Here is an 18,817-nt window from a genome sequence, read left to right as displayed (position 1 = left end):
CAGACAGATAGAACACACGTAGGCAAAGAGGCTGGCAGAGGGAGAGGGAGAAGCAGGCTCTCCGCTGAGGAGTGAGCCCAATTTGGGGCTCGATTCAGAACCCTGGGATCATGACCTGAGCAGAAGGCAGCCGCTCAACTGACTGAGCCACCCAGGCACCCACCCCCAATATGGAAATGTTTACAAGCATAAAGGAAAAGTCCTCTATTTGGATTCACAAATTAAATTACATAATGTGTAATTACAGGTTTGACACATGTGATAAGGATTCCTGTGACCCAAAGTTTAAACTGAGCCAGTAATGTTTTAACCTGCAAAACCTAACTAACATATATTTTAGAAACTGTACATGCATTATGAATGCTCTTAGCCTTCATCGTACAGCATACCCAGAGTACATGCTCACTTCCCAACTTGCTAATTAAATGTATTCAATAAACCACGATGAGTCCAATTAATCACAACCAAAGAAGCATGGTAATTATACATCATACAATGTTGGGGGCAGCTGACACCCATCAAGCACTTAGGGAAAAAAGAAAAGAGTCAAGAAATAAGCACATACATATTTGGGAAACTGATTAAGGTAATGTGATGGAGAAAAGACAGTCCATTCTACTCAAAGAATGATACTGGAGCAACTGGATATTTACAAAAAAACCTATATTGGATATATACTCCATATAATAAACAAAAATTAATTCAAAATAGATTCCAGACATATGGGTAAAACCAAAACTATAAGTGTTCTAAGATACTATTTGCACCTTTGGGTTAAGTAAAGCTTTCTTTTTTTATTTTAATATTTATTTATTTGACAGAGAGAGAGAGAGATAACAAGTAGGCAGAGAGGCAGGCAGAGAGATGGGGGGGAAGCAGGCTCCCCACTGAGCAAAGAGCCCAATGCGGGGCTCAATCCCAGGACCCTGAGACCATGACCTGAGCTGAAGGCAGAGGCTTAACCCACTGAGCCACCCAGGTGTCCCAAGTAAAGCTTTCTTAATAGAACACCAAAAGTACAATAAATACAAGGGAAAAAGGATAAATTTGACTTCACCAAAATTTAAAAAGTTAAAACCAAACTTTACTCTTCAAAAGACACTGGCAGGAACATTAAAAGACAATCCAGTCCCTGGGAGAAAACATCTGTAAAGCATTTATCTGATAAAGGACTTGTATCTAGAATACATACAGAATGCTCAAAATGAGGGCGCCTGGGTGGCTCAGTGGGTTAAGCCGCTGCCTTCGGCTCAGGTCATGATCCCAGGGTCCTGGGATCGAGCCCCACATTGGGCTCTCTGCTCATCAGGGAGCCTGCTTCCTCTTCTCTCTCTCTCTGCCTGCCTCTCTGCCTACCTGTGATCTCTATCTGTCAAATAAATAAAATCTTAAAAAAAAAAAAAAAAAGAATGCTCAAAATCAGACAAAAGAAAAATGGCCACGAATTTTTTAAGTGGACAAAAGATTTAAAGAGGCTCTTCAACAAAAAAGACATAAGGATGAAAAGATGTTCCACATCATTATTCATGAGGGAAATGCAAATTAAAACCGCAATGAAATGCCAATATATACCTATTAGATGTTAAAATTAAAAAGACAGACCATATCAAGTGTTGGCAGAGACGTAGAAGAATTGGAACTCCCCTCCTTCTGGCAGGAATGTAAAAGGGTACAATCATTTTGGAAAACAGTTTGTCCGTACCTTAAAAAGTTAAACATACATCTACCATATGTTTCCACTACTAGGTATTTACCCAAGGGAAAGGAAATATATGTCCATACAAAGGGCTTATATGAATGTTAAGAGTAGCCTTAATCATAACAACCCAAAATAGGAAACAACCCAGATGTCCATCAACAGGAGAATGAATAAACAAATTATGATAGATCCATACAATGAATACTACTCAGCAAGAAAAGGACACAACTTTGTACACACACACACACACACACACACACACACACATAAACACAAACATAGGAATATAACTCAACCATCAAAAAGAATGAAATCTTGCCATTTGCAATGACATGGATGGAACTAGAGGATATTGTACTAAGCAAAATTAAGTCAGTCAGAGAAAGACAAATATATGATTGCATTCAAATGTGGAGTTTAAGAAACAAAACAGATACAAATAGGGGAAGGGAAGGCAAAATAACAGGAAACAGAGTAGGAAAAACTGTAAGAGACTCTTTAACTATAGAAAAGAAGCTGAAAGTTGCTAGAGGGGAGGTGGGTAAGGGGATGTAGTAACTGGGTGATGGGCATTAAGGAGGGCATCTGATATAATGAGTAATGGGTGCTCATGCAACTGATGAATCACTAAATTACCTCTGAAACTAATAATATACTATATATTAATTAAATTTAATTTTTAAAAATGTAAATAAGTAAGAAAAGGACATAACTATTGATACACACAACTTGGATGAATCTCAAAAGAATCTCTGAAAAAAACTAAATTTAAAAAAGTACATAATATGTAACTCCATCCCTATAAAACCCTAGAAAATGCAAACTAATCTACAGTGAAAGAAAGCAGATCAATGACTGCTTGAGTAGAGGTATGAGGAAACTTACGAGTGATGGATATGTTCACAATCTTGCTTGAGAAGATACTGTACATTTTAAATATGTTACTGCATGTCAATTATAATGTAATAAGGCTATTTAAAAATGAAATAAAGCAAAAAAAAATCTTAAAAAATGTAACAGGACCTATCAAACCACGAGACAGATTTAGTTTTGATAAGAAATTAACGACTCCCTAAACTATAAGAAAAAATATTTTCCAAAAAAACTATGAAGAATATATTCCTTATAGATGGAGTGCAAATAACCTCCATATCAGGTTTCTAAATGCAGACCAGAGTCCGGAAGGTGACAGATTGATACTTATAAAACACTAAGAAAAAAAAATTCTCAAGAAACATCTACCCAGTTCATAAGCAAGAGTAGCAGAAATCTTTTTATTATAAAACATTCCTCTTAATTCCACAGTGGTCCCCATACCATTAAAACTAAATTCATTCATTCATTCATCAACTGTATTGACTGCTCTGTAAGTCATTATCTGTTTTTGGAACTGTATAGATATGGGCTCATGCAATGGATGCTATAAAATCATGTACCTGATAAATCTAAGTAAAACTGTCAACATTAAGAGTTATATTATTTGATTCCGGGTAAACTGCAAGGCTCCTCCTCCTTACAAGATTCAGAAGGAATAAAACTATTATTGATGTAATGAACTGTCTCATGTTATCCCAGAAACTGTGAGATTAAGTTCAACCTTTGCAGCTCTGAGAACAGTGGGTAAGGAGCAGGAAGGAAGGAGTGTCTTCTCGCCTCCTCTCCAAACACAGAGGATCAGAAATCATACCAAAGAATTCTGTTGTGAACTCACTGGGCCAGGGAAACTGGATAAAGGAAAACAGACTCCAATGGACAAAATGTGCCTTTCAAATCAATTCTGATACCACACTGCAAAACCTAGACACCCACAAAAATCATCTTCAGCAACGTGCCGAAACTTCAAGCTCCTGTCTGGGCTGCAACCCCACTGCCAGCAGCCTCACATTGGCACCTTGATTCCCCGAACTCTCACAATGCCATCAGGTGTCCAAACTATTCCCCACACTAAAGTGGCACAGAATGGTGCCTCTTCTCAATACCAATTAAAATCCCAACTCCATGAACATAGTCATTAGTGCTACTTATTTAAACCTTAAAATCCCCATCCAATAGATCAATTCACTAAGTATTTACTAAATACCCACTGCAACAAATCTGCAATAGGGTTTTACATCCAAATGAATCTCCCTTCCTGGCCTAAAATGTTGAACTTCTTCCTTTTTTCCAAACAAGTCTTTTATTTATATATATATATATATATATATTTTTTTTTTTTTTTTGAGATAGATAGATAGATGGATAGAGATCTCAAAAAATCCTGCCATCTGGTGTCCAAATTTGACACTGCACTGAATAGGGACCGAGCAACCTCTATGTGGTATAGGCAAGCACCCTAGAACTAAAAAATGTTCCATGTGGGGGTATTTAAAAATCCATTTGGGGGCGCCTGGGTGGCTCAGTGGGTTAAGCCTCTGCCTTTGGCTCAGGTCATGATCTCAGGGTCCTGGGATTGAGCCCCGCGTCGGGCTCTCTGCTCAGCGGTGGGCCTGCTTCCCCTTCTCTCTCTGCCTGCCTCTCTGCCTACTTGTGATCTCTCTCTCTGTCAAATAAATAAATAAAATCTTTTTTAAAAAATCCATTTGGACTAAAGAGTTACAAGAAAAGACCATTAATTTAAATGAATCTTAAATGAAGTCTATTAATTAACTTAAATGAAAACTGAAAGAATATGGGAAAACAGGCCTTCTCCCATCTCCAGCAAATCGAGGAAAAACTGAAGCTGAAAATGAAATATCCAAAACCCATCTACACCAGCACCACTCCTGGTCAGCCTTTCAATCAATGCTGGCCACACTCCTAAGAGCTCAGCAAAATAGAAAGGGTGCAGACTGACCACACAAACATCTGAAAAAAAGAAAACACAAACTAAGAATATAGAGACCTATTTTATGTTATATGGTACCTTTTCATTTTCCATAGTCCATGTACTTCAAGAACTATGATATGATAAATTCAGGGTTGGTTTTTTTTTTCATTATTTATGTAATAAGGCAAAGAGTGGTGTCCCATCAGCTATAATAACTCAACTTCAAACAAGATATTACTTCTTGACTTGACAAGGATTGTTTAAAGTCTTCAGCAAAGATTTACTACAAAATAGGAAGGGTATCAGAACTAATGAGCATGTGTCTACACAGCACATGGTAAAGGCGAGGAGAAAGTAGGAGGAATCAGGGATGACTCCCTATCTCACCCCACATGCAATTACCAAGCTCAGTGGATGAATAAACTAAGTATCTCTCTATCCCCACTGCCCTATCCTAGACAAAGTCACCATCACCTTTTCCTTAGACCAGGAACTGGCAAACTACAGCCTACAGGCCACATCTGGCCTGTCACCTGTTTTTGCAAGTAAAGTTTTATTGGCGCACAGTCATGACCACTCATTTATATATTATCTTTGGCTATTTTCATGCTACAATGACAGAATTAGGGAGATGTGACTGGCCTACCAAGTCTAAAACATTTACCATCTGCCTCTTTACAGAGAAAGTTTGCCAAACTTGGCCTAAGTAGGCTATTAAATAAACCTCTAAGTAGTCTCTCTACCACTCAGTTAATTCCCTCTCTAACCCAGTCTGAGTGAAAAGTTTTAAGAACACAAATTTGATCATTCATTCTGCAAAGATAAACCCAAATTCCTTATAAGGAATATCTATCTATTCCTTATTCCTCTTCCAACCTCCCATCCTGCCACTACCCGTTATGTTCCAGTAATTCTATCTTAATCTCTCCAGACCCACCTTGCTTTAGCCTCTGAGCTTTCAGCATATGATATTTCTTCCAACTGGGATACTCTACCTTTCTTTAGCTAACTCCAGGTCACCCTTCAGGTTCTCTATGTAAATGTCATTTTCTCTAGGAAGCCATTCCTGACCCCTTGGGCTAGAATTTGGTGGTCCTGCATTCCTCCATCACTGACCTTGTTTTTAGACTCTAATGCTTTTTAACTGTCAGACCAGATCAAGAGCCATATAAGGGCAGAGACAGACTCTGTGCTGTTAACTACGATACTCTTGCAGGAAACAGGGACTAGTACATATGAGGTATTTAATTTACCCTTTGCATCATGTTCTGAGAATTAAAGAACTTGTTCTCAGAGATTTATCAGAAATAATCATACCATTGTAGGCAATGAAGATAAGTAAGTCGTGTATAACCATAGCAGAATATGTTGATACCAAAATCTGAAACCTAGAAACCTATAGAGAAAGCTTCTGAACCCAACGATTTACACCTTTTTAGTGTAATTTTTAGTATATTACTGGAGAAATATACTATATTTTAGTATATTACTGGAGAAAACCTTGATCGTCAGAGCTTATCATTCCAGACCACACATAATAAAAATGATGAAACTGAAAAAACATTCTCCTAATACCTGCTCTTCTCTTTCCTTTTCTTTGGTCTTACTTCTGTAGACTCTAGCAGAGGCGACATCCTGGGTTGGAATGGCAGAGATCTGATGCAGTGGCATGCTCATCCCAGCCTCCTGTCTGGTTGTCGTCTTTACTGAATAGAGTCTCCAGTGGTAGAGTCATTTTGGGCCATCGACGTCAAGCTGAGAGGGAGGATACAAGACATAAATGAGCTAAAACACTTCAAATTTCCAACAGTGAGATTAGCATTTTATATTTATACTCTTTTATTCGTATTTGAATCAGTTACAATATCTGACATAAATACTTGGTATACAAAAACAACAGAAGATAAACGTTTTACGGGGGAAATTTTAACATTATTCTCATATAATAAGATGGAAACACCTGAAAGAGGCTGTGGGTCAGGTACAGGTATAATGAGATATTACTTTTCCATTGTCCATTAGGTTTTAACCAGCAGTGTCATTCTTTAAGAGTATTTCTGAAATCAAATTTTTTTCTTGAAAAGGCATTCATTCTGACTAAAGTAGTCATCTTTCCTTAAAACCACTGCCCTAGAAAATCCACATAATGGTAGGATTAAAGGTTAAAAACTCTAGAATAAATTTAAAAGATCTATGATCTCTGCTTAACCTTCTGAAAGTCTAGAATTTTTAGACAGTTGTCGGTAAACTTTTCCGACAAAGGACCAGAGAGTAAATACTTTGGGCATTGTGGGCCATATATTTTTTTCTTAATTACTCAGTTCTGCTGTTGTAGCATGAAAGCAGCCACAGTAAGTGTGTAAATGAATGGGAATGGTTATGTTCCAGTAAAACTTTACTTATAAAAACAAATGGCCGGTTAGATTTGGCCCATAGCCTACAGTGCTAATCCTGTTCTAAGGAATTTTCCAGGGAAGAAGAATGTCATCAGGAATATTCCTGGGATCTTGAAAAGGCTGCCCTAAGGTAAAATAATAGTTTCTAAGTTCAATGATTCCAGGCACACCTGTCTTTTTTCTGGTTCTCTTTTACATTCCTCCAAAGTACCTGGTAACTGAATTGGATGTTTTCCATCCCAACACTGTCCCCACTGAAATTTATCAAACTCTGTATATAAAACCAATTATATATCCAAATTATCCATTAACTTTAATGTAGTAACGTTTCATGCTATTTGAATTTTAACAAAGGATGGAAGCATTAAACCAAACAATGAATCTCTGATTTAGGGATTTTCACTTAACTAACCATGCATTGGAGGGTGGGACAACAGGCAGGGAGCGTAAACAACAGGGCTTGACAAGTCTGAGGTCATATTTGATGAGTGGCCATTTATTCTACCCAACCCTAAGGTCACATCTGAAGGGCAGCCAATTATTCTACCTCTCCCCAAACTCTGTTCTGTGTTTGTGTGGCTGATCCCATCCTTGACAGTGTTACTAACCAAACCAATGAACAACAGAACTCACAGAATTAATTTCTTTCACCAGATTCTCTGATTAACAAGCCACAAGAAGGAATAAAAACTGGAAGGGATCAACACTATGAGAAAATGAACAAAAAGAATATTGTTCTTAAAAGTCTAGTGTTGGGGTGCCTGGGTGGCTCAGTGGGTTAAAGCCTCTGCCTTCGGCTCAGGTCATGATCCCAGGGTCCTAGGATTGAGCCCCATATTGGGCTCTCTGCTTAGCGGGAAGCCTGCTTCCTCCTCTCTCTCTGCCTGCCTCTCTCTGTCTACTTGAGATCTCTGTCTGTCAAATAAATAAAATCTTCCCAAAAAAAACCCACTTTAAAAGTCTAGTGTTATAATAGGTGGGCAATCACTGATAACCAATAAAACAGGGAAATACAGGTAATATTAATGTCTACATATTACAATCAATAATTAATAAAATGTTAGTATCCACATACTATACATTACCTACTCTATCATAAGCCTTTGATGAGGCTGACTAAAGATGGAACACTGTGCCCAGCAAATGGTCTGGATATTTATGTTCGCATCACACAAAATAAGAGGCACTTACTGCTGAGTTGTCTTATGCTGTCTGGGTGGTCACAACAGTCACTGGAGAACAGTTTTTTCATCACTCATGCATCAGAGTTCTCTGTCACAGATGGCAAACTCCATGTGGCCTCTTGGAATACTTACACAAAATAACCATGTCCACAGTCCTTACTACATATCATATCTATAGCTGCCTTTGGTGCTTCTAGTATAATAATCATTATTACATCATTGTACATGATCATGACAAGCCTGAAGAGGACTATTTATGCCAGAGAGACACAAATGTGAGAATAGGTTTTAAATATTTTGCAGAATTTTGAAGGTCCTCCCCTCCTTACAGTCATTTAAGCTACTCTTTTGATATGAACCCCTATCTCCAAGTAACAGTCCTGAAAGTCTGCCTGAAGCAATTCCTCTCCTATGCTGTATTTAGGACAAAAGTGATAATGGTAAGGGGCGCCTGAGTGGCTCAGTGGGTTAAGCCTCTGCCTTCAGTTCAGGTCATAATCCCAGAGACCTGAGATCAGTCCTGAGCCCCACATCAGGGAGCCTGCTTCCTCCCTGCCCTGTCTGCCTCCCTGCCTACTTGTGATCTCACTGTCAAATAAATAAATAAGTAAATCTTTATTTTAAAAATGTAATGTTAAAAACCAAAATGCAGAACAGACCATGCCACTTTCTGTGTGAAGGCTCATGTGAAAAGCATAAAGCAGGTATTACTTGTACTACTTTCTTTGCATGATTACCAAATACCCATTTTAAATTAATTCATCTGTAATGAAGAGCAATAATTAAACCTCTACACTATGCCTGACAATCCAGGCATGAGGACTTCAATTTCTACTGCTAAAAATATAGCACAACTGATACAAACATCCATATCTAGAAGAAATGGACAAACTGGGTGTTTAAGAATATGGAAACGGGGGCACCTGGCTGGTTCAGTTGGTGGAGTATGCAACTCTTAATCTTGAGGTCATGAGTTTGAGCCCCATGTTGCATGTAGTGATTAGTTTTTAAAAAATCTTTAAAAAATTGGGGGAGTATATGGAAAGAAATGGATATTCCATGTCACCAGAACAGAAGACTTACTATTATGAAGGTGGCAATTCTCCCAAAACTGATATTATACAAATAAAGCAACCCTTATCAAAAATCCAGCAGACTTCTAGGCAGAAATTAGACAAGCTGATCCTAGAATTCGTATAGAAAGTAGAGGAACCCAGGATACTCAAACAATCTTGAAGAACAAAGTTGGATAACTCACACTTCCCAATTTCAAAACTTAACTACAAAGGAATAGTAACCAAGACAGCATCAAATCAGAATATGGGTAGATATATAGATTAACAGAAGAGAACTTAGAGTCAACAAATAAGCCCATGTATCTATATCTATGGTCAACTGGTTTTTCAACGAGGGTTCCAAGACTATTCAATGGGGGAAAGAACAGTCCATTCCATATGCAAATAAATGAATTTAGATTCCTATCTCAGGGGTGCCTGGGTGGCTCAGTGGGTTAAAGCCCCTGCCTTCGGTTCAGGTCATGATCCCAGAGTCCTGGGATCGAGCCCCACATCGGGCTCTCTGCTCAGCAGGGAGCCTGCTTCCACCTCTCTCTCTGCCTGCCTCTCTGCCTACTTGGGATCTCTGTCTGTCAAATAAATAAATAAACAAAATCTTAAAAAAAAAAGATTCCTATCTCACACAAATAAAAAATAAACTAAACATTGCCAAAATAAAAACGTTTGTGCTTCAACAGACACCATCAAGAAAGTGAAAAGACAGGGGCACCTGGGTGGCTCAGTGGGTTAAGCCTCTGCTTTCAGCTCAGGTCATGATCCCAGGGTCCCGGGATCGAGCCCTGCATCGGGCTCTCTGCTGAGCACAGAGAGCCTGCTTCCCCCTCTCTCTCTGCCTACTTATGATCTCTGTCAAATAAATAAATAAAATCTTTTAAAAAAAGAAAGAAAGAAAGTGAAAAGACAACCATAGAACACAAAAAATCATTTTGCAAAACATACAATAAGGGTCTTGTGTGTTGAATATATGAAAAGGGCTGTCACAACTCAACAATAAATAGACAAATAACCCAAAGAAAAATGCGTTGTTCAAGAGACTCTTAATTATACAGATTACTAGAGGAGAGGGAGGTGGGAGGATGGGTCAAATAGGTGACAGGGATTAAGGAGTGCACTTGTGGAGATGAGCACAGGGTGATGCATCGAAGTGTTGAATTACTGTATTATAAAACTGAAACTAAGATAACACTGTTAACCAACTAAAATTAAAATAAAAACTTTTAAAAAGCAAAAATGGGTTGTTTAACATCATTAGCCAACAGGAGAATGCAAATCAAAACCATGAGATATACTTCAATTATGACTATATTTAAAGACAGATCAGTGTTGGCAAGGATGTGGAGAAACTGAGGTCCTCATAAAATGCTGGTGGAACTACATGCAGCTGCTTTGGAAAACAGTTTGGATCTTCCTTAAAATGTGGAAATAACACAAATGTCCATAATTAATAAATGGATAAATAAAGCATGTTATCTACATAATGGAATACTATTTAGCAATAAAAAGGAATGATATATGAATACATGCTACAACATGGATGAAACTTGAAAGCATTTTACAAAGTGAAAGAACAAAATATTTTATGATTACATTTTTATGAAATTGTCCAGAGTAGGCAAATCATAGAAACAGAAAGTAGATTACTGATTGCCAAGGACTAGGGTAGGGCTCAGGAATGGGAGCTGATGGCTAAAAGGGTTTCTTTTTAGAGTAATAAATATGTTCTAAAATTTATTATGGTCATGTTGCATAATTTCTAAAGATACCTAAAAACCAGAGAATTATAGAATTTAAATGGGTGGATTGTAACAAATGTGAATTATATCTCAATAAAGCTGCTTTTTAAAAGAATATATAAGTAATTACTATGAATTAAGATAGATAAACTGACCCTCAACTGTATGGTCAACTAATCTTTGACAAAGCAATGTGAGTTGTTCCCAATGGAAAAAAGACAGTCTCTTCAACAAATAGTGGTGGGAAAACTGGACAGCCACATGCAGAAGAATGAAACTGGACCATTTCCTTATACCATACACAAAAATAGACTCAAAGTTGATGAAAGATCTAAATGTGAGACGGGAATCCATCAAAATCCTAGAGGAAAAGACAGGCAGCAACCTCTGTGACCTTGGCCACTGCAACTTCTTTCTAGATAAGTCTCTAAAGGCAAGGGAAACAAGGCAAAAATGAACTACTGGGACTTGGTCAAGATAAAAGCCTTCTGCAAAGGAAACAGTCAACAAAACCAAAAGATGACCAACAATGGGAGAAGATATTTTCAAATGATATTATCAAATAAAGGGCTAGTATCCAAAATCTATAAAGAACACTTCAAACTCAACACCCAAGGAACAAATAATCCAATCAAGACATGGGCAGAAGACATGAACAGACATCCTCCAAAGAAGACATACAAATGGCCAACAGACACATGAAAAAGTGCTCAACATCACTCGGCATCAGGGAAATACAAATCAAAACCAAAGTGAGATACCACCGCACACCAGTCTGAATGGCTAAAATCAACAAGTCAGGAAACGACACATGTTGGCGAGGAAACAGAGAAAGGGGAACCCTCCGACACTGTTGGTGGGAATGCAAGCTGGTGCAGTTACTCTGGAAAACAGTATGGAGGTTCCTCCAAAAGTTGAAAATAGACTACCCTACGACCCAGCAATTGCACTACTGGGTATTTACTATAAAGACACAAATGCAGTAATCCGAAGGGGTACGTGCACCCAAACTTTTATAGCAGCAATGTCCACAATAGCCAAACTATGGAAACAGCTTAGATATTCACAACAGATGAGTGGATAAAGAAGATGTTGTACATATATACAGTGGAATATTATGCGGCCATCAAAAAACTGAAATTTTGAAAAAAGCATGGAGGTTCCTCAAAATGTTGAAAATAGAACTGCCCTATGACCCAGCAATTGCACTACTGGGTATTTATACAAACATAGTGATCCAAAGGGGCACGTGCACCCAAATGTTTATAGCAGCAATGTCCACAATAGCCAAACTGTGGAAAGAACCTAGATGTCCATCAACAGATGAATGGATCAAGAAGATGTGGTATATATACACAATGGAATACTATGCAGCCATCAAAAGAAATGAAATCTTGCCATTTGCGACAACATGGATGGAACTAGAGCGTATCATGCTTAGTGAAATAAGTCAAGAGAGAAAGACAACTATCATATGATCTCCCTGATATGAGGAAGTGGTGATGCAACATGGGGGCTTAAGTGGGTAGGAGAAGAATCAATGAAACAAGATGGGATTGGGAGGGAGACAAACCATAAGTGACTCTTAATCTCACAAAACAAACTGAGGGTTGCTGGGGGGAGGGGGGTTGGGAGAAGGGGGTTGGTGTTATGGACACTGGGGAGGGTATGTGCTTTGGTGAGTGCTGTGAAGTGTGTAAACCTGGTGATTCACAGACCTGTATCCCTGGGGATAAAAATATATGTTTATAAAAAATTAAAAATCAAAAAAAAATAAAATTTAAAATAAAAACTGAAATTTTGCCATTTGCGATGACATGGATGGAACTAGAAGCTATCATGCTAAGGAAATTAAGTCTATCAGAGAAAGACAATTATCATATGATCTCACCGATACGAGGAATTTGAGAAACATGACAGAGGATCATAGAGGAAGAGAAAAAAAAATAAAATAAGATGAAATCAGAGAACCATAAGAGACATCATAGGAACAAACAGAGGGTTGCTGGAGGGAAGGGGGTTGGGGGGATGGGATAACTGGTGTGGTAATGAGCACTGGGTATTTATATAAGACTGACGAATGGTTAGATGATTAGTGGACCTCTACCCCTGAAACTAATAATATATTACATGTTAATTAATTGATTTTTTTTTAAAAAGATAGATAAAACTGTTTTTCTTCATGGTATCCCCATGTCATTTATCTGATGACATTATCCGATGACACAAGATACCACTGTTACCCACTCTTCTGTTTTGAGAAAGGTACAGGAAGAGTGTAAAATCAGCAATCATAAATCTAAGTTCAAGCCTTGACTCTTGAATACTGTGTGATGTTGGACAAACTAAGGAATTTCAAAGGCTCCGTTTCCGTCATCTGTAAAACAGAAAGGTTAATAATCTCTACTCCATTCACAGGGTGATTGTAAAGACCAAAGACGACTGTGAATGTGAGGGTTGAATGTAAGGGTTCTAACGTCAGCACATTTTCCAGCCTGCTTTTTCAGGCATCTGCAGTGATCCCCCTCACTGCCTTACAATGGCCAGTTTGTTTCCTTTGTCTTTCCAGTACTATTTTCCTCTTCCTACATCTCATTCTTATGCAAGATTTACACAACTGGGATCAAATCCTTTCTGACATTTATTTAGGACCTCTAGCAGCATGACTCTGAGGGGAAGCAAGGCTGACAATGCTATCCCTACAGGGGCAGAGGTAGGAAGGCCTGACCGTAAAGATGATCAGCGTGGTGTAACAATCACACTATTCTATGTGCTTTCCAAATGGTCAAAATAAACGAAAGAGTCTACCCAGTCCAACGATGATGCTCAGGACAAATACAGACAACAAACAGGCAGCCAGGAGAAGACAAAGATGCCAGTCGCAGCTTCCCTGAGGGACAGTCATCACAGGTCTGCGTGCCTCCCTGCACCCCTCCCTACAGGGTGCCAGGCTCCAGGAGCAGCCTGCTCCTACCCTTTGTGTGGTGTTGAACTGTAACATCCTGAATGGTACTCAGAATAAACAACTTTAAGTTAAGCCTGTTTTTATCAGAAGCACATTTCGTACAGAAAATGAGAACCCTGGGTACAGCAGCTAACAAATACAAAGAAAAAAAAAGCAGTAAGAGAAAGGAGACCAGCTGTAATACTAATGAACGATCAAAGCAGGACTTAACACAGTGAATGTGGATGGAGGGAAGAGAGAGATGATTTGAAAAGGAGTACGAACATAATCTAGTGAGGGGACTAAAGCATACCCCGGTCTCTCACTGTACATTCAGAAGACCAGGATGCACAGAGGAGTGGGGGATAAAGAGAAGTTCACTGAGAGCACATTGAGCTTGACATGCCTGTGGGAAACCCAAGATATGTACACGGTGTACACTGGGAATCACCAACACGCCACAACACCTGAACACAGAGGAACAGAATTAAAGGAAAACCTGCAGAATCAGTAGTTTACATTAGATGCTATAAACAGACGATAAAACACAATTATCAATACAGAATTTTTAGATAGCAAAGAAGTATTTCCAACTTTGAAAAACACCCATCTCAACCAAAATTTAACTTTACAAACAGCAAAATTCCTAGAGATGTTCTAATTAAGCCAAGAGGCAAAATAAGCACATTACCACTACTGTATTTAATATATAGATTTTTTTCTGCTAATGTGATAATAAGACTTAAAAAGAGAACTTTATAGGGGCGCCTGGGTGGCTCAATCGCTTATCTTTTTTTTTTTTTTCCATTTTATTTTATTTTATTTTCAGTGTTCCAGAATTCACTGTTTATGTACCACACCCAATGCTCCATGCAATCTGTGCCCTCCTTAATCCCCACCACCAGGCTCACCCATCCCTTCACCCCGCTCCCTTCCAAAACCCTCAGTCTCTCATGGTTTGTCTCCCGCTCTGATTTCCCCCAACCCACTTCTTCTCACCATTTCCCAATGACCAAATGGTTATCTTGATCTCAACTCAAGTCTTGGTCTTGGGGTCATGAGTTGAGGCCCTGTGTTGTGCTCCACACTGCACACGGAGCCCACTTAAAAAAAGGGGGGGGGGGACTTTATAGTACAATAAAAGAGCTAAAATCCAAAGGAATTTTCTAAAAACTACTAGAATCAGTTAAAAACATAAACACTTGGGTGCCTGGGTGGCTCAGTTGGTTAACCAAATGCTTTTGGCTCAGGTCATGATCACGAAGTCCCAGGGTCAAGTCCTGCACTGGGCTCTCTGCTTAGCAGAGAGTCTGCTTCTCCCTCTGACCTTCCCCTTCTCATGCAGGCAAACTCGCTCACTCTTTCAAATAAACTTAAAAAAAAAAAAGTCTTAAAAAAAAAAGCTCTTTAAAAAATAAAAAAATAAAAACATTTGTGTAAAATCAGTAATGTATTCTAGTGTAAAAGAAAAAATACATAAATATATAATGTCACCACATGCCTTTTATGCTCAGGGCCAATCCTTTTCCATTTCCCTCAGGAGCTATAAAAAACAGATGGTCAGGGGCACCTGGGTGGCTCAGTGGGTTAAGCCTCTGCCTTTGGCTCAGGTCATGATCTCAGGGTCCTGGGATCGAGCCTCAGCAGGGAGCCTGCTTTCCTCCTCTCTCTCTGCCTGCCTCTCTGCCTACTTGTGATCTCTGTCTGTCAAATAAATAAATAAAATCTTTTAAAAAAATTAAAAAAAAAAAACAGATGGTCACACCATCTTCTTGAATTTGTCAACAAATCACACAAAACCAACAGTGTTTTTCTAGAGGGACAATACAAAGTGACATATCTCAGTGTGCTCTGCACATGGAAACTTACCAGGAAAAAAAATACACAATATTGCCAACATTCCTTTACACCAAAATAACAAAAAACATGAAACAGAGATGAATGATACAAAATCTACTTAAGAATTTTTAATGAAAAATATTCAGTGATTTTAGAGTATATTTGAAAACTATAATAATAGTTTGTTGTAATAATAATTTTTATTCTTCCCAAATAAAGCATACGTATAAAATGTGATTCCAAGGAATCTAAGTAAGATTTTTCCATTTTACAAAATGATTCTAAAATTATGCATAAGAATTAATTAGAAGATCAAATAAAAATGTTGAGAAAGAAGCAACAGAGAGATCCTCTTGGAATATAAACATAAAAAAGCAATAATTATTATTAAAACAGCAAGATACAGAAAACTGAAAAGACAGTCCAGAAACTGAATGAATTATACAGAAGAGTAAAATAGCAGCCCAAAATTATAGGAAAGGGACGTTACTCCTTAACTGATGTTGGGATAATTGGATAAGAATTTGGAAGGGAGGGCGCCTGGGTGGCTCAGTGGGTTAAGCCGCTGCCTTCGGCTCAGGTCATGATCTCAGGGTCCTGGGATCGAGTCCTGCATCGGGCTCTCTGCTCAGCAGGGAGCCTGCTTCCCTCTCTCTCTCTCTCTGCCTGCCTCTCCATCTACTTGTGATTTCTCTCTGTCAAATAAATAAATAAAATCTTAAAAAAAAAAAAAAAGAATTTGGAAGGGAAAAGAGTATCAATTAGGTCTCACATTTCATTCACTAAAATAAATTCTGATGAACATAAAAGTTAAATGTTTAAAAAATCCACATAAAAACATAAAATGTAATTATGAATGAATATATTAAGGAACTAAAGGATGACTAACTTCCTAAGTCTCAAATTAATGGGAAAAAAGTTACAAAAGAAAATGATTTATAGATATGACCCTATAATTAAAAATAAAAATAAACAGGCAAAAAAAAAAGACTAGAAAACATTTGTAGAATATAGGAGACAAAATCAGTATCTTTTACATATAAGAAGTTAATACAAATAACTTTTCAAAAACATTAAAATTCTCACAGATAAAATCGGCTTAGGAACAACTGCTTCACAAATGAGGACACAGCATAGGTCCTCACTTAACATTTTAATATTCAGGGAAAGCAACAGTTCAAAGAACCTATTTTTCAGGCACCTGGGTGACTCAGTGGGTTAAAGCCTCTGCTTTCAGCTCAGGTCATGATCTCAGGGTCCTGGAAGAGAGCCCCACATTGGGCTCTCTCCTCAGCGGGGAGCCTGCTTCTCCCCCCACCTCTGCCTGCCTCTCTGCCTACTTGTGATCTCTGTCTGTCAAATAAATAAATAAAATCTTAAAATTAAATAAATAAATAAAAGAACCATTTTTCCCCTTCACAAAATTCTACAAAAAATATGGCAAAACCTACCATTGACCAGTAAGTGCCAAGCCTATGTTCTATGATCCTCCAGAACAATAATAAAAACTCAGAATGCCTATCAGGAAAAATGCTGAGCAACAGGGCTGAGACTGTGGAAGAGGATGCCTTTGGGAAGCTTAGCCTGAGGAAATACATAAAAATCTACGAGCCCCAAGATTTTCACCATTACACTATTTACAGCAGAGAAAAACACACAGTTCCCTTAATTTTGCCAAACTGGGGAAAAGCTAATTAAATTACAGTGCTAGAACAATTAAAGGAAGGTTATGCAGGCATTAGAAGCAAGAGAAACATGGGTTTGATAAAAAGCACACACTGTAATTACAACTATGTTAATATATACACAAGCAAAAATACTAGGAGGGAAACTCATTAAAAATGCTAAAAGCAGTGGGGCGCTTGGGAGGCGCACTCAGTTGAGAGTCCAAGTTCTGGTTTCAGCTCAGGTCATGATCTCAGGGTTGTGAGATAGAGCCCTGAGTCAGGCTCCATGCTCAGTGTGGAGTGTCTGCTTGAGTTTCTCTCTCCCTCTGCCTCTGCCCCTTCCCCTTCCCCTAATCTCCATGTACTCATGCTTTCTCTCTAAAATAAATCTTTTTTTTTTAAAAATGCTACCAGCAGTTTAATGATGTACCAATATAAGTGGTTTTTCATTTCTCTATATTTTAAAACCTTAGTTTTGATATATTACTTTTACAGGTTAAATATTTAAAGAATCAAAATTAAAAGTTCGGGGCGCCTGGGTGGCTCAGTAGTTTGGGCTGCTGCCTTCGGCTCGGGTCATGATCTCAGGGTCCTGGGATCGAGCCCCGCGTCGGGCTCTCTGCTCGGCGGGAAGCCTGCTTCCCTCTCTCTCTTTCTCTCTCTCTCTCTGCCTGCCTCTCTGCCTACTTGTGATCTCTGTCTGTCAAATAAATAAATAAAATCTTTAAAAAAAAATTAAAAGTTCAAGTTATTCCACCTAGGTTGGCAACAATCAGAATTTTAGATTGTCAATGACCATATACAACCATAATAGGTAGTACATTTCTGAGGACCTCACAAAATTCAAGCTTAATCTTTTTTTTTTTTTTAAGATTTTATTTATTTGTTAGAGAGAGAGAGAGCACGAGCAGGGGGAGGGGCAGGCAGGGGGAGAAATGGGTTCCCTGCTGAGCAAGGAGGCTGATGTGTTTTAGACTATTTTAGAACTGCAGTCCCTATCTTAAACTATTATAACTATATGTTACATTACATAATGTTATAACATATCCTTAAACTATTACAGCTATATAAAACTTAGAGTCATATCTTTAAACGATTCCAGTAGATTACTCAAGAAGAGGGACAGAGTGGACTCCAGGTATGCCCAACAATGCTGCCCCATGGGAGGAAAATGGGCCCCTAAGGAAAACTGATGGAACTTGGTACTAAATTCTTGCCCAAAACAAGAGGTGGGTGGGGCGGGTGCCTGGCAGGCTCAGCTGATAGAGTGTGAAGCTCTTGATCTCAGCATCATGAGTTCAAGCCCCATGCTGGGTGTAGAGTCCTTAAATAAACTTTTTTTTTTTTTTTTTAATGGTGGGCAAGAGAGAGGAGATGTGCTGCAGACTTAAAGGCCAGTATGTATAATTTAGAATCTCAAGCAGCAGAGCAACACAGCAAGTAAGGGAGAAAACAATGTGGGGCAGATGGGAC

General features: G+C 38.5%; 1 protein-coding gene across 5 annotated transcripts in view; it reads right to left on the bottom strand.

Annotated features, from left to right (window-relative positions):
* Positions 1–18,817, bottom strand: part of MARCHF8 (membrane associated ring-CH-type finger 8) — a 129,003-nt gene that overhangs the window by 69,743 nt on the left and 40,443 nt on the right. For 2 of the 5 annotated variants that reach the window (XM_082718825.1, XM_082718821.1), the window contains exon 2: positions 6,081–6,260. In XM_082718825.1, coding sequence (XP_082574951.1) covers positions 6,081–6,182 — 102 coding nt within the window. In that variant the 5' untranslated portion in view covers positions 6,183–6,260. Of the gene's footprint in view, positions 1–6,080; positions 6,261–8,092; positions 8,235–18,817 lie in introns of those variants that run through there. The other 3 variants (XM_082718822.1, XM_082718826.1, XM_082718820.1) reach the window with 2 other exon arrangements.

Source organism: Mustela nivalis, assembly GCF_964662115.1.
Source record: "Mustela nivalis genome assembly, chromosome: 2".
Lineage (NCBI taxonomy): Eukaryota > Metazoa > Chordata > Mammalia > Carnivora > Mustelidae > Mustela > Mustela nivalis.
The sequence above is the reverse complement of the archived record's forward strand: the minus strand, read 5'-3'. Positions and strand labels throughout refer to the sequence as shown.